Raw genomic sequence first — 16532 nt, 5'->3', positions numbered from 1 at the left:
TCTTTTCCAGTCAGCTTTTCACATCAGGTGGCCAAAGTATTGGAGCTTCAGCTTCAGCATCAGTTCTTCCAATGAATATTCAGAGTTGATTTCCTTTAGGATTGACTGGTTTCCTCTCCTTGTTAGAGCTAAAAGAGACTTTTTCTGTTGAAAAGTTTCCACCCTACTGGATACTCCCTCTCTGCATGACTTAACCATGCCTAGACTCTCCTGAAATGGAAAGTTATCAGGAAATTCCCAAAATATTAACTATGCTAATCCCTGAAATCTTGATTACCCTCTAAAGTGTCAACCTTTTAGGTCCTCTCTTTTTTTTCCTGCTGACCGGGGTTTCCACCCTCCTGAGTTAACATTTCATGGTTCACCTGCCTCCTGAGTACTCTCTGGAGCATTAACAGAGAGCTTAGAGCCATTGCAAAGAGTGAGAATCAGATGAGACATCCTTTGAGGAGTTCTATGATCTGAACAGGAATGATATAAAAGGGAAATACAGGGCCACTGAGCATGTGTGGTATAGCAAAGAGAAAGGCACAAAGACAATTAAGAGCAGACTAAAATTGGAAAAGCTATGTGGAAAGGGCCTGGGGCGGCCCATAGCTGGGGAAAAGATCGGAAAATTAGGCTAAGTTACAAGAGACTTCAAATCAAATCACCAGATACATATTAAGTGCCCGACTCAGTATTTCAATGAGCCATGGGTGATACAAAGGCATATAATATCTGTTTCCTGCCCTCAAGGAAAGTATAATCTACTTACAGAGGTCAGACATAAAACTCAGGAGAAATAGGACAACAAAATATTTAAATAGGAATTCACAGCGCCTCACAATTGATTGCTAAATGAGCTGTAAAGCCGATGACAAGCTTTTAAAACTCTGTACCAGGAGAGATTATTTGGTTGTTTGTGGTCTAATTAGGTGCATATTTTCTTGCTGGGGAAAAAAAGGGTTAACTAAGCAGGGCAAATCAATGGACCTAAGAGATGTCTTTTTACAGAGATCAATGGAATTCATAGAGCTTTCACTAGACTAAAAAAAAAGAGAGAGAGAGATGTAAATGAAATCAGAAATGAAAGAGATGACATTACAACTGATGACACAGAAATAAAGAAAAGATGATAAGACACTACTGTGAACAATTATATGCCAGCAAATTGGGTAAGCTAGAAGGAATGGAAACATTCCTAGAAACATATACCCAACCAAGACTGAATCATGAAAAAATGGAAAATCTGAGCAGACTTGCAACCAATAAGGAGATTGAATCAATCATCAAAAATGTCCCCCAAAAGAAAAGCCCAGGACCAGATGGATTCACTGAGAATTCTACCAAACATTTAAAGAAGAATCAGTGCCAATACTTCTCAAACTTTTCCAAAATATTGAAGAAGAGGGAACACTCCCAAACTCATTTTGTGAGGCTAGTGTTACCCAGATATCAAAGCCAAACGCAGACAGTACAAGAAAAGAAAACTACAGGCCAATATCTTCGATGACTATAGATGCAAAAATCCTCAACAAAATACTAGCAAATCAAATTCAACAGCTCATTAAAATGATCATACAACATGACCAAGTGGGATTTACCTGTGTGGGGCAAGGATGGTTCTACAGATGCCAATGATACACCATACTGACAGAATGAAGGATAAAAATCACACAGTCATCTCAGTAGATGCAGGAAAAGCATGTGACAAAATTCAACTGCCTTTCGTGATAAAACACTCGACAAACTAGGAAAACAAGGAAACTACTTCAACCTAATAAAGGCCATATATGAAAAGCTCACCACAGATATCTTACTCAGCGGTGAAACACTGAAAGCTTTTCCTCTAGGAATAAGGCAAGGATGTCCACTTATTGTCACTTCTATTCAACATAGCACTGGAAGTTCATGACACAGCAATCAATCAGGGACCCAGGTTGCTGCAGGCTCTGTCATCTTCAAGACATTTATCTCAAATTACCTTGGGTGTGAACATTTGGCTGGGGGCGGGGGTCGGGGAGAGAGAGAGTCAGACTCATATGGGGGTGTTTATGGGCTACACCTGGAGTGGCATAGATTACTTCTGCTCACATTCCATTTGCCAAAGCTCGGTTACAAGGTCACATCTAACTGCAAGGGAGGCTGGGAAACAGTTATGTGCCCAGGAAGAAGGAAAAATGGATTCATGACTAGCTATCGAGTCAGACGGTTTCTCATCTGCTCTTGTTCAGCTTGAAGGAACTTGGGCTCAGAGAGGTCCTAGGTCACCGTGAGTAAAGAGAAATTAAGAGATGCAATCTATGTGTAGTTGACGAAGCAGGAAACAAAAGTGCAGATGTAGTATCTGAAATTATAAATTGACCAACAGAGAAGCCAAAAATATGAAGCTACTGGGAATTCCCTGGGGTCCATTGGTTAGGACTTGGTGCTTTTGCTGCTGTGGCCCCATTCAATCCCTGGTTGGGGAACCAAAATATGCAAGCTGTGCAGTGAGACACCCCCACCCCCACCCCCAGAAAATGAAGTTACATAGCTTTCTTGAGAGAGGGACTGTAAATGGGATGGCTAAATGAGTTGTTGGCATATAAATGTTCAGTTGAAGTTCCTTTGTGTTCATTGCTGCTTAATATTCCATTGTGTGAATATTTCACCATGTGTCCATCCACTGCTGATGGACATTTGGGTTATTTTCAATTGGAGGCTGTGATGACGAGCATACATGAACACACCAGTAAGTGTCTTTGGTGAACGTATGAGGGCATTTCAGTTGGGTGTATGATCACTGGGGCATAGCCATGTTCAACTGTAGCGGGTCATTCCAATGGTTGTACCAACTTTCACTCCCACCAGCAGCAGACGAGTGTTCCGGTTACTCCACGTTCTTGCCAACACTTGGATTTTGTCAGGAGGAGTTCTTAGAGAGCCACCTTTTTCTTTCTTTATTTGGCTGTCTCAGGTCTTAGTTGTGGCACCTGGAGGCTTCTCTAGCTGTGGTGTAGGCTTGGGTGCCTCATGGCATGAGGGATCTAGTCCCCAGAAGAACAAAGCCCAGACCTCTCTGAGCCAAGCTGAATTCTTTACTACGCAACCTTCTTCAAGCCAACGCTGTGATTCTGAGGGAGCCCCTTCTTGTGTATACTCAGGAGGAGCGGGGAGGGTGACAGAGGAGACTGAGAGCAAATACCCAGCTGCTAAATTGATGGAAAAGTCTCTTTAAATGACTGAATTCCATTTATGGACATTTATTTCATGGATGAGCTGGCTCCTGTACATGTGCGGATGCATGAATAAGAAATGATGTATGGATAAGGTTATTCCCTGAAACATTATTTATTGTCACGAGTTCAGCTGAGTTGGAGAGAGAGCTGGGCTGCCACCTGGGCTGTGGGTGTAGTTGATTAAAGCAACAACAAGCCCAAATGCAAGTCACAGCAAAGCCTTTAGTCACTCAACCCGAAATATAAGCAAGAGGCTCAAACCAGAGAAAGCACCGATGCCCCTGTTGCATTTCCTCCATTGGGCAGCGTGCAGTCGGGTCAGGGGGATTGGTGTAGACATTGGGGTCATCTCATTGATAGAGATTCCCAAACAGAAGCCTCTGGCAGATTCCTGGACCCTGAGCCAAGGGGGTGGGGATGGGGAGGGTGCTGGGAGTGGACGAGGACTGATCCTGAGTCATTATGGGTTTCCCTGGTGGCTCAGTGGTAAAGAATCCAACTGCCAATGCAGGAGATGTGGGTTCAGTCCCTGGGTTGGGGAGATCCCCTGGAGAAGGAAGGGGCAACCCACTCCAGTATTCTTGCCTGGGAAGTCCCATGGACAGGGGAGCCTGTCGGGCTACAGTCCATGGGGTTGCAAAAGAGTCAGAGGAGACTTAGCAACTGAGCAACAACAACAACGAATCATTGTGGGGAAAAAGTCTTCAAGGTTCCCCGCTTCGCTCTCTGATAGGGTCTTTGGCAGAGGCATCTAAAGACCTTGGCCTGAGGTTTCAGGTAAAGAGACTTAGGAATGAAGGCTTCTGGGTTAGGAATGCACATATGCAAGGAGCATGCCCAGCCAGGGTGTCTGAGTCTCTGACTGCAGCTCCCCTTGGGGACCACAGTGAATTTACTGGGCGCCAAGACTGGTGTGGGGAGGGTAGTTTTCCTCCACAAGGCCCGTCAGGTCAAGCCTTTGTCATTGCCTACAGTAAGGCCTCAGAAATCTCACATAAGTTTTTGGGTAAGTGCTCAGTTCAGTTCAGTCGCTCAGTCATGTCCGACTCTTTTGGACCCCATGGACTGCAGCATGCCAAGCTTCCCTGTCTATTACCAACTCCTAGAGCTTACTCAAACTCATGTCCATTGAGTCAGTGATGCCATCCAACCATCTCATCCTCTGTTGTCTGGACTTCAGTTAAAATGAGGAGCTGGGCTTCTTACTTATAAAATCTAAGTATTGGAAACAACCTGAGGACCAGTTAATAGTGGGTTGGTTAAAAAAATTGAGCTTCACCCTCACCAGGAAATCCAATGCATCTTTAAGAAAGGGGAAGTTGTCTGTGTGGGTACACAAATATGGAACAATGTGAGGCTGTAGGAGGGCTCTTGGGAAGTTAGTGAAGAGGGGGAGAGGCACTTCGTAGCTAGGAAGAGCATCTCCAGGGTGGCATCTTAGTTTGTGTGGGGTGAAGTCTATGGCACAATGGCTATCAGTGGTTCTTGTACAGTCTCTTGATGGTTCTTTGATAGCCCTGAGTTCTGACTGTTAATATTAGAATATGCTATCCCAAGGCTGAGCTGCTAAGGATACGTGCACATCTACAGTCAGACTTCAGGGTCTCAGAACCTGCTAGGGGACCCCAGGACTGGCAGTGGTGGTCCTGGAGCCACCCCAGCAAGACACGATGACCGCCTAATTTGAGGCTCTGCTACTGAGGGAACATGTTTAGTCTCACTGGGTAGAAATGGCCTTTCCTTGCTTTGTGAATGAGAAATACTTTGTACTTTCATAAATAAGTGCTTTTTTTCCCCTGTCTCATAGCAAACCTGGTTGTCCCATACTCATCAAGTACTGGGCTTCCCCAAGTCCTTTCTTGGAGCCATTCCTTGGAATGCCCTGGAATGACCTAGAATGCTATGAAATGAGGACTTGCTTGCAAAACAGGCTGAGTTTCTTAAAAATACACAGAGGAGGGATACCTGGTGGTCCAGTGACTAAGATCCCTCCCTCCCAGTGCAGGGGGCCTAGGTTCGATCCTTGCTGGGAGAACTAGATTCCACCTACTGCAACTAAGAGTTCACATGCCACAATTAAGACCTGGTGCAGCCAAACAAATAAATATTAAAAAGTTAAAATATGCAGAGGAGACCAACCCAGGCTTTACAAGCAACGTGGCAAACAGTCTCAGATCACATCCAGAAGTTTGGGCCCGTAGGTAGGCCCCACCTATCTTACTAGTCAGTCATGCCAACCTGAGTTCTACTTGCTGGTACTTAGGTTTCTTTGCCCTAGAGGTTTCTATGAGTGCCAGAGCCCACTCTGTCTACACTAGAAGAACCAGAGAACTAATGTCCTCCAGGAGATCCCCTCAACCAGTGACAGACGGGAGATGACGTACAGCATCCTGGCAATCTTGGCCTTGGGTGGGTCCTCAGGGAGGGTCCAACACTGGCTCCCAGGGACCCCTCAGTGGGATTAAGGTGGAAACTGGTTTGGTCATGAATCTTTTGAGCTTTAGAGTTTAAAGCTTGCCTTTCCTTCTCCACTCACTTCCTCTCCTCCACCGGTTACTTCCCGGGATCCTCTTCCCAATAAATTACTTGTCCCCACCTCCTTGTCTCAGAGTCTGCTTCCAGGGAGCCCAGAGGAAGGCAGGTGATAAATGCATCAGCTGTTTACCAGGACTTGGTTACGCCTATTTTTCCCCCATCCCTGGAAGCTGGATGTGAACCCATTGCATCCCTAGTCACCATGCAAGGAGGGGTTCCCAGCAAATTTGACACATGAGGACTTTAGAGAGTCCTTGCCCTGGGGCCCAGAGCAAATGTGTTGGGATCAAGACTGACTCTTTCCACCATAAGGCAAAGTTCTGAAAAGCAGGCACTGGAGCTGGTCTGTGCTGCTTCTCCTTTCCCTGTGCTGATCAGCTCAGGGCCTACAAACAGGAGATGCTTAGTAAGGATGTCCAGGCGATAATCACTGAATCCCCAGTAGGGCTAAATAAATCCTTTTACATGGATCAACTAATATCCTCATTATAATAGTCCTGGGTCATGGATACTATTATTAACGTCCTTATTTTATAGCATAAAGTGGGGGAAAGGGGAAAAGGACCTGCCCAGGGCCACATGGCCAATGCTGGATGAAGTCAAGCCCTTCACAGTCCATCACTGGGGTGGATGATGGTGGTGAACAAGTGCACAAAAGGGATGAGGTGAAGCCGTGGCTTACCCCACCGCTAGCTGGGTGACAGTGCATCGTCCCAACTTGGAATTCATCTCTGTCACACACAGGGTAAATGGGTCTATTCCCTGTGAATTATCTGCTAGCCGGCAGCTCCATCCATGTGTTCAATAACACAATTAAAAAAATATCCAACAAGCTTTCTGATTCCCAGTCCCTGGGGTCCCAAACACATAACTTGGGAATGACTCTTTGGTAAAGTCTGATCAAAGGTAGGTTGTTCAGTAATCAGAAATCACGGCTTCTTCCTCCAGGCTTGAAGCTCATAAACATCAGTGGGATGAGCTTTATATTTGGGTTGGACTCAAAACCTAGACGGATCCATTTCCTCCTAATTTACACCAGTTTCAATGTGGGGAAAGCAGCAGGAAGCTGAGTTTTTGCTCTGGGAGATCCCCTGGTTCCTCTGTCTGTAGCAGGCAGAGAGGGAAGGAAGGAGGGGGGCGCATACTGAAGGAGCCCATGAACTGTCCATGAACTGAGACAGACAAGTGCCTGAGAGAGCCAGCATCAGCACCAGCTCCAGGGCTGAGCAGGGAGCAAAATCCCATGTTCCCTCACGGAGGTTTCCACAACAGCAGTGCCGAGAAATGAGAATGCAGTCAGGGCTCATCCTTGGAGACCACAGAAGGAACTGACCATCCAAAGACCCATTAGGTAGTGGAGGGTGGGTGGTACGGCAGTTCAGCTGAAGTATCAGGTGGTTCCTTCATTGAGCCATTCAATAAATATTTATTGAGGACCAACCAAGTGCCAGCACTCTGCTAGGCACAGATTCAGTGGTGAATAAAAAAGACAGTACCTGCCCTTAAAGATAGGACAGGTTAGTGGGTGAGGATGGTCTATTCTGGTGGGAAGGTAAAGTCTGGAGTCAGAGAGGGTGTGGGCGCACCTGCTGAAAGGGTGGGGGAAGAGGCCAAGTCCCCACAGCTGATAGCAGAGACGTCTTCTTCTTCCCAGAATCTCCAGGAAAGTGCTGCACATCTGGAAATGCAACTTGGCGATCCAGCTGTGGCCTCCAAGCCCTGTCTTTCACCTTGCCCTCAAACTCTCAGGTACCGAACGTTGGTCCCCAAAAACAGGAAGTCCTAGGAGAGACAAGACAGGATGGGATGGTGAAAGCATCCTCTACTCCAAAAAGACGCATCCCTGATTTAAAGGGAGGCCCACATCTGGGGAAGCACACGCTCTGTCAGAAACCAGGTCAGCACATAAATCGAGCCTGTGTCTCTGTCCCCAAGGTCTCCATAAAGCACAGCTTTTGCCGGCTACCTTCTCTAAGGTGGCAATTTATCTGTCATTTCCCAAGCTGCTGCTTTCTGGCAGACCTCATAAATGTCCTTCATGCCACCTAAATTCTCTCTCCTTGGCAAATAACACAAAACTGTGAGCTGCTGGGGTTTACTCTCCTACCCCCTCATAAGTTTCCATCACCTAAGGCATGGGAATTCTGAACGCAGAGCAAAATCCAATTCTTTCCCTGGTTTTTGGGGCGAAAACACATTGGCAGAGTTGACCTCAAAATTCTAATGCATGTGATTATATATACAGTTGACCAGTTGTTAAATGAGGACTAGGGGCGTTGACACTCCATGGGTGGAAAATCCATGTAGAGCTTATAGTCAGCTCTCTGTATCCATGATTCCTCGCATCTGTGGTTCAGCATGCCCAGATTCAACCAGCTGTGCAGATGGTGTAATAACTTAGTATTTACTATGGGAAAAAAAGGGCTTCCCTGACAGCTCAGTTGGTAAAGAATCCACCTGCAACGCAGGAAACCCCAGTTCAATTCCTGGGTCAGGAAGATCCGCTGGAGAAGGAATAGGCTACCCACTCCCGTTATTCTTGGGCTTCCCTTGTGGCTCAGCTGATAAAGAATCCGCCAGCAATGAGGGAAACTTGGGTTTGATCCCTGGGTTGGGAAGATCCCCTGGAGAAGGGAAAGGCTACCCATTCCAATATTCTGGCCTAGAGAATTCCATGGACTGTATAGTCCATGGGGTTGCAAAGAGTTGGATACAACTGAATGACTTTCACTTTTCATTGAAAAAAAATCTGCATATAATCGAATCTGGGGACTTTCAAACTCGTCGCTTAAGGGTCAATCTAACGAATCTTCTAATGACTTCCATTACGCCAAGTAGCTCAAAGCTCTAATCTTCACAAGAGCCCAGTAAGGTTTGGGCTACATCTCATTTGACAGAGGAGGAAACTGAGGCCAGCTGAGTGAGCTGTCACTCAGTCCTTGCTTTCAACAATGATCTGTCTCACTCCTTACAAACTCTCAATAAGAGTTGGATGTTGACTATCTCTGGGTCCAAAAGGGCTCCAGACATTTGCTTTTCAAATGTGACAGGTGATGTCTGTTTCAATGTTTCTGATCACTCTGCTGCCTGTCACTCTCTTCAGTAGCTGTTATTTGCTGGATGTTGACTATGTATCAGGCACAAAGCAGTATGCCCTTAAATGCTCACAAGGCTGCCAACCCAGTCATCCCACCTCACAGATGCTGTTCTAGAAAGATAACCTGAACCGTGGGGCACAGATGGCGCATAAAATGCCCAGCTAGAATAGTGGAGAGTCTAATGAAGAATAAGACATATTCCTTGACATTCAAATAGTTATAAACGATGGTTCATGGCATGGTTGGGACAGTATTCAACATAGGTGGAGAGGAGACTCAACTGCCAACAAAAAGAAAAAAAGAGAAGAAAGAAAAACAAGTCTGAGAGGCAGCAAGGCAACTATCCAAAACAATTTCAAAAAGTGCTTAGAGAAAACAACAGGCTGGAAGGAAGGACACGTAAGTCAGGCTGTGGGTGTGGTGGGGCGATGGGTTTATGAGGGGCAGCACACCAAACATGAATCCATGACAAACTTCTTCCACTTAAGTAATTAGAAGAAATTCTATTCTATTCCATTCCATTCTATTCCAATCTATGTTTTGGCCATGCAGTGAGGCTTGTGGAATCTTAGTACCCTAACCAGGGATTGAACGTGGGCCCTCAGCAGTGAAAGTGCTGAGTCCTAACCACTGGACCACTAGGGAAATCCCAAGAAATGAGAAATTTCAAAAACGTACAAATGCCTTTCAGAACCTGAACTGTTGGTGTATTTAGGACTGCTGTATTTTCAAAATGAGCTCATCCTGAGGTTCCTCTTGGTCACCCATGGTGGGGGGTGGGTGTGGAAAAATTGTGACACAGATTGTGTCAAATCCTTCCTGCCCTAATAAAGGACACTTTATTAGGTGCCACTTATAAAGGACATGTGGATGTCTTCATGACATCCCAGCTGACCCCAAATTGTTCCTCACCCCGTCCAGGCTTTCCCAGCTGCAGGGTTGGGCTGGGTCCCACCCACTGAGTTATAGCCTGCCAACCAGGAAAGCTCACCAACCCCCTCCTCAAATCCTCAGAGACCCTCTGAACCCACTGACCTTGTGGATCTGGAGAATGGGGTCGTAGAGCTGAATTTTCCGTAGCAGAGGGAGGGGGAAGCCTTCTGCCAACTTATCTGGAGGGTAGAGGCAGAATGTTGAGAGACTGGTTAGTAAATAATTATGGAGAAAATTTTACCAAAAAAAAGTTCCTCTCTGGAAACTCCATACATAGTATATTCCTATTTAATTATAACTGAAGATTGGGATTACTATTCTCACGTTACAGAGAAGGAAACTGAAGCCCAGAATGGCCAAGTAACTTGTGCTAGGTCACACAGCTAGAAAGTGGAAGAACTGAGGCTTGATGCCAGGCAGGCTGACACAGGAGCCTGAACTCTCAGCCATGGTGCTCTGTGGAGGTAGAGGCAAGGATGGGGCAGAGTCCACTCATGATAATGAGCTGGTGGGTACTTGCTCTTGGCTCCCGACCTGTATCCTGCTTTCTGCTGCAGCCAAATGAAGCACGACCTCGTGGAAAGAGGGTTTAGGTCTTTATGCTTTAGTTTTTGACAAAGGAATCGGCAACTAACTGGGAAATGTAAATTTAGAGGTGGACAGGTAGCTCAAGCGGTAAAGAATCCTGCCAATGCAGGAGCCACAGGAGACATGTGTTTGATCCTTCAGTTAGGAAGATCCCCTGGAGAAGAAAAGGGCAACCCACTCCAGAATTCTTGCCTGGGAATTCCCGTGGGCAGAGGAGCCTGGCGGGCTACAACCCATGGGGTCACCAAGAGTCGGACACGACTGAGCACTCACACACCTTGCCTTGTGCTCTGCGTGTTAACTTGGTTCTCAGTCTTTGATCTGTCACTTCAGGGTGTGTGTGGGCACTTCTGTGAGCCCTTCTTTCTCTCTTAGGAGGAGGTTTCCTATGCTCCCAAAACTGCCCGTGTCCCCAACCCTCCTTAGAACCGTGGAAGAAGATGAGGCCGACTTCAACACTCCCATCTCCCAGACAGGCCACTGAAACTGAGAGGATAAGTGACTCGCCCAGATCACGCAGCCTGCAGGAGAGCCCTGGTTCCAACTTTCTTTCCCACGAAGAGCAGTGACCACTCTTGACTTAGAAAAGTCCATAGTGATTCTTACCATTGACCTTGGGGTAAAAGTTGTTGAGAAGGTAATAATTGAGCAGTGCCTCCAACAGCTCCACCTAGTGGAGAATAGGAGAGGTACACCATAACCACGTGTACTATCTTGCCCACCAACAAACCTACAAAGAGCCACCCTTGGGGGTGGGGTGGTTCTGTAAATGCTGACATGGCAAAAGCCTTGAAAAAAAAAAAAAAGCAAATTTCAGGTAGATACCAACATCATGCTATTGTTTTATAAAATAAAACTATTTTGAGATGCGCGTTCATATGTGTACAAAGCGATAGAAAATTTTGGAAGACTGTACAACCACCGCACCTACACAATCTTTCCTCTAGGAAGAACATCAAGGTTTGGCTTAGCCTTAAATTTAGTATTTAATTTTTCTTTTTGCAGTGAAAATGTTTTCTGAAATCACTTATATAACAAAAAATGATTTTAAAGTTGAAACAAAAATTATGAAACCCAACTTTTAACTCAGTGTGTGCCAGGTATAGGACTCAGAGCATGACATATATATATATAAGATTCACTATAAGTCTTCAAAGTTAATATTAATGCCCCCATTTCACAGATAAGAAAACTAAGGCCCACGGAATGAAAGTGACTTTCTAGAAATGGAATCCAGATTTATATGAGTCTACAGGTCTTTTTTTTTACAGTCGATGTTGGGAAAATCTGATAGAATGACTTTAAACAAATATTTATTTAGTTTAAAATATCTTTTCTTGGTTGTGCTAGGTCTTCGTTGCTACGCGTGGGCTTTCTCTAGTTGTGGTGAGTGGGGGCTCCTCTCTAGTTGTGTTGCACAGGCTTCTCATTGTGGTGAGCATGGGCTCCAGGCACATGGGCTTCAGTACTTGCAGTGCTTGGGCTTGGTTGCTCCGTGGCATGTGGAATCTTCCAGGATCAGGGATCGAACCCATGTCCCCTGCATTGGCAGACAGATTCTTATGCACTGTTGCACCAGGGAAGTCCCAGGATGACTTTTTGTGACTCTTTACATACGAATAATTTACTTCACAGCACATTTTTACATGCCACGCACGGACACAGTATTAGTGTGCCATTATTCACTTCATCCTTCATTCTCTGAAAGGAGTCATCCTTCGGGGTCTCTGTGAGCAGTGTCTCTCCTCACACTTATGTGTTTATGTCCTCTTGTACCTGAGGGAAAGTCTGGTCAGTGGAGAGCAGGTAGAGAGGGGTTGGAGAGGACCAGTATCCATAGGATGGTAAAAAGGTAGCCAACTACTGTAGGTTAAAATCTTCCCATCTCCTCCTTGACCTGTGAGGAGGAACATCACCCCAATTTCCCTCTTCAGAAATCTCTCCTGAGTGTTTCAGTCCACGCAAATCTTCCCATTCTCTGTTCTCCTTTCATATGAGGCCGTTTCACCACGGCCACGTTTTCCTCTTTGTGGAAATCATCTCTTGGTTTTGCCTGCCCAGCCATCAGTTCCTTTTGTTTAAATAAGAGAATTCCTATTTTCTTCAGGGGAATGCTCCTTTCCTATCTCAGTCCAAGTGGTTTGGGACTGCAAATCTCGGTTCTGGGGAGATGAAACCCATGCTGGTTGATTGGCTTTGTCCAGTTTCCAGCCAAGATGTTTGGCTAAAGACGGGCACTTGATTAAGAATAACCCAATGAGGACTAGCACACGATCTTTTTTTTTTTGGTAGGTTTTTTTTTTTTTTTAATAAAACTACAGGAAATTTGGGAATTTTCCACCAATGGGAAGAACCTGCCTGAGAATGAAGCAAACAGATGAAAGCAGAATGGAGAGACAGAGATTCTTCTCTTTATATATATATATTCTTTTTTCTTCTTAAAAAATTCATGAAAGATTCTTTAAATTCTATAGTGCACTACAGTTTTCAGAAGTTTTGCACACATGATTTCATACAGTCCTATAATAACTTTCCCTGCCTTTTCAAATTGATGCACTAATCTGAACACCTGGATCCAGCTGTGCCTGAAACCTCTATCCTTAGCTTTTTTATTTTTGTTTTTTAGTATATGATCCTATTCATTCCTCCTCTTTGCTTAAGACACTTTTAGTTAGCCTTTTTTCCCCTTGCAATTAAAAGAATTCTGTCCACCAAATGATTTAATTTAATCTAATATTGGGAGGTAACTGTTCTTCTGCCCTATGTTTCATGTCCTTAGGGACTTCTATGATTTCTAGGGCCGAGAGTAACTCTTCTCCTTCTCTATTACAGCTGCCAAAGCATTGCTAAGTAAATACTCTAAATTACTACCCTAATCATTTCTTACATAAAAACAATAATAACTTACATTGAATCGTCCAACTTTAGATTCTTTCAGTTCCACTTGTATCCTATAACAAATCAGAGAAGATTCAGAGATGTGGGCATTATGTTCAAGGGAAACCTAATGTGGGGATCCCCCAGAAGAAGGAAACACCAACTGGAGAAGGCATAGGGCCAAGGGTGTGGTAGAGTGAAAGTGAAAAAGATTATTGAGGAACCAAAAACAAGGATACGACTTTACTGGGAAGGCTTGCAGAGGGGAAGTGTGTAGTGTAAAAGAACTCAATCTCTGTAATTTCAGGAAGTCAATATTGCTGATATCTAAAATTCATAGATAAAGAAAAAACAGTAAATTCTTTAGACGTTTGGAAGTAATGGTGGAAAGGAAGTTTAAGGAGACAGGACCAGTGGGGGGAAAGAATTGGTCCAGTTGGGCTAAAATTTAAGTTTGCTTCCCCACCCAGTGGTGGGCCCTAACGTTGAAGGGGGATCCAGTTACATCCCACCTCCAGCAGCACTGAATCAGCTGCAGCGTCAGATGGAGTGAGCCCAGTTGAGCGCCCCCACGTGGGCAGCATGCTGACTTACTTTCCTGGCTCCAAGAATCCAGTGATCTTGCTGGTGTTGAAGGTCAACATGGCAGACACATTAGTGGCCTGGAAATTCCAGTAAAAAGAAACAGGTCTGAGTGAAGGAGGTTGTTGTGTACAGGATGCATAACTACGAGAACTGGCTGTCTCCTCTAAACGGTACCTCACTGAGTTAAAGCAGGAACTTGCCCACTGGACTGTAGGTTACCAGGAAGCTCATCGTAGGTGCTAATAAACGTTTGAACTTGGACTTGAACATTTTTACTTGAAATTGCTCACTATGATGGGCTTCCTAGGTGGCATTAGTGGTAAAGAATCCACCTGCAATGCAGGAAACCCAGGTTCGATCCCTGGGTTGGGAAGATCCCCGGGAGGAGCGCATGGCAACCCATTCCAGTATTCTTGACTGGAGAATCCCATGGACAGAGGCGCCTGGAGGGCTACAGTCCACAGGGTCACAAAGAGCTGGACATGACTGAAGTGACTTAAGCATGGCGTGGCTGACTACGACAGCAATTAAACTCTGAACAGACGACCAAGAGAAGATGTGCGGTGCTTTGTTGCTTCATCGTGTCTGACGCTTTGCGACCCCGTGGACTGCAGCCCACCAGGCTCCTCCATCTGTGGGGATTCTCCAGGCAAGAATACTGGAGTGGGTTGCCATGCCCTCCTCCAGGGGATCTTCCCCACCCAGGGATCGAACCCGAGTCTACTGCATTGCAGGCGGATTCTTTACTGTCTGAGCCACCAAGGTACAGAGGCTTATCTCTGGAGATCTCTAAAGGGATCCTTTCTAGCTATCTCAGGGCCAAGATTCAGCTCTAAGGAATAATAACAGTATTAATAATAAATTATGTTTTAATTTAAATATACTGATGACAATTTTGATAACAAGGACAACCATTAAATTGCACATACAACATCTGGGAGCAATTGTTACTGTTTAGCCGCTAAATCTGGACTTCTCCTTATGGACTCACTTAGTGGAACAAGTATACATTAAGTAAGTAAACCTGCAAAGAGCTACATAAGTATCTTTACATAAGTTCTATGAAGAAAAATAAAAGGATGCCGTTAGAAAAAAGTGACAAGGGTTGTAAGATAGATCAGGGATAAGGGCAATCAAGAAAGGCCAATCTTGGGACTTCCCTGGTGGTCCAGTGGTTAAGACTCTGCCTGCCAATACAGGAGACATGGGTTCGATCCCTGGTCTGGGAACTAAGACCCCACATGCTTTGGGCAACTAGGCCTGTGCATCACAACGACTGAAGACTGCATGCCCTGTAACCCGTGCTGTACGACAAGAAAAGCCAGCACAATGAGAAGCTTGTGCAGCGCAACTAGAGAGTAGCCTCCAGCCGCTGCAGCAAGAGAAAGCCTGCGTGTAGCAATAAAGACCCATAGCAACCAAAAATAAATAAATAAATAAACTTAGGAAAAAAAGAAGAGAAAGGCCTATCTGAGGATCCTTAAGTTGAGATTGATCTTAAGGAATTAACCAGGTGGTCAGTGCGAGGAAGAACCAGCAGGAAAAGGCAACAACATTTGCAAAGGCTTTGAACCTTACCACACTGAGCCGGAAGACAGGCTCCTTGACAGAGTTGGGCAGGAGCACAAAGGCTTCGATCTCCATCTGGGCAGCTGTAGACAGATTTCCAGGGCTGAAGTTCAGGCACGGGGCAGAGATCACTGCTCCCTGGAGCTCCAAGTTCGTGTTGGGGTACAGTCTGGCTATCTGAGGGTGGAATGAAGAGATTTTGTCAAGAGAAGAAAATACGCAGGTTTGCTGGGACAACCTGGAGGGAGCTAGAGCAGCTGAGACCACCTGTTGGTTTAATTTCCACAAACTGCTCTGTGCCTTGTTTTCTTAAAGGTATCACTGGACATCTTTCCATGTCAGACATATAGAGGCTGCATCGTTTATCTCCTGGCTGAACTGTGTTCTATTCCACTGAGTGTGGGTACTGCAATTGATCTAATCTTATTGGATATCAAGTTGTCTCCAAAGTGTTGCCTTTTAATGACCACTCCCCTGTGTGCCCTTGGCTATTATTTTGGGGGATACATTCCCTGGGGAGTCCAAAGGCAAGAATATTTTTAAAGCTTTTTCCAGGTATTGCCAAACTCCTCCAGAAAGGTTGGACTGAATTTTTTCACTCCTTTTCACACCCTTCCCTAGGCAATCGGTGAGAGCTATTGCTTCTCTAGAACCTGCGCACCTGGCTCCCCCCGCCCCCCACTCTGATAACTGCATACGCCAATGCTTTTGAGATATGACACACCTAGATTCTAGCATTTTAAAAGTTCTGGCAATTTTCTGTTTAATTAAAATTTAATTTGGGGTCAAGACTGTTCCATGTAGGGGGGAAGTTGGTGGAGGAACAGTCCCACGAGCCTTTTAGCTATGCAAATATGAAATCTACATTCTATTGTAAAAGGGAAATGTTTAGAAGGTTGAGGAGGTAAATCACTTTACCTCAGATGGATAGCAGAGCTGCTTCTGTGTCAGGTTGATTATGAAGGGAGCAGGAAGGGGGAGGGGGAGTTTCCTCCTCTTTCTGGGGAAAAAGGGCCGTTGGAGCCAGGATGTGGCCAAGGTCCCTCCAAAGCTAATGCCAACAGTAGGAGGCAAGCTGGGCTGCTGCGGGGTTCTGGGGAGAGAACGGGCCTGCTGTGGGGGTGCCTTACGGAAGGAGGTGACC

General features: G+C 45.4%; 1 protein-coding gene and 1 non-coding gene across 3 annotated transcripts in view; both read right to left on the bottom strand.

The window, feature by feature from the left end:
• Positions 1–7144: 7144 nt before the first annotated feature.
• LBP (lipopolysaccharide binding protein) overlaps positions 7145–16532 on the bottom strand; it is a 32368-nt gene continuing 22980 nt past the window's right edge. For both annotated transcript variants that reach the window (XM_061437562.1, XM_061437563.1), the window contains 6 exons: positions 15398–15565; positions 13829–13896; positions 13266–13308; positions 10964–11027; positions 9872–9948; positions 7145–7520 (listed from right to left, as the gene is read on the bottom strand). In XM_061437562.1, the coding sequence (XP_061293546.1) occupies positions 7476–7520; positions 9872–9948; positions 10964–11027; positions 13266–13308; positions 13829–13896; positions 15398–15565 (465 nt within the window). In that variant the 3' untranslated portion in view covers positions 7145–7475. The remainder of the gene's footprint in view (positions 7521–9871; positions 9949–10963; positions 11028–13265; positions 13309–13828; positions 13897–15397; positions 15566–16532) is intronic.
• On the bottom strand, positions 9409–9481 carry TRNAE-UUC (transfer RNA glutamic acid (anticodon UUC)). The gene has a single exon. It is a non-coding gene; the product is annotated as a tRNA-Glu (tRNA).

This window comes from Bos javanicus, chromosome 13, assembly GCF_032452875.1.
Source record: "Bos javanicus breed banteng chromosome 13, ARS-OSU_banteng_1.0, whole genome shotgun sequence".
Classification (NCBI taxonomy): domain Eukaryota; kingdom Metazoa; phylum Chordata; class Mammalia; order Artiodactyla; family Bovidae; genus Bos; species Bos javanicus.
The sequence above is the reverse complement of the archived record's forward strand: the minus strand, read 5'-3'. Positions and strand labels throughout refer to the sequence as shown.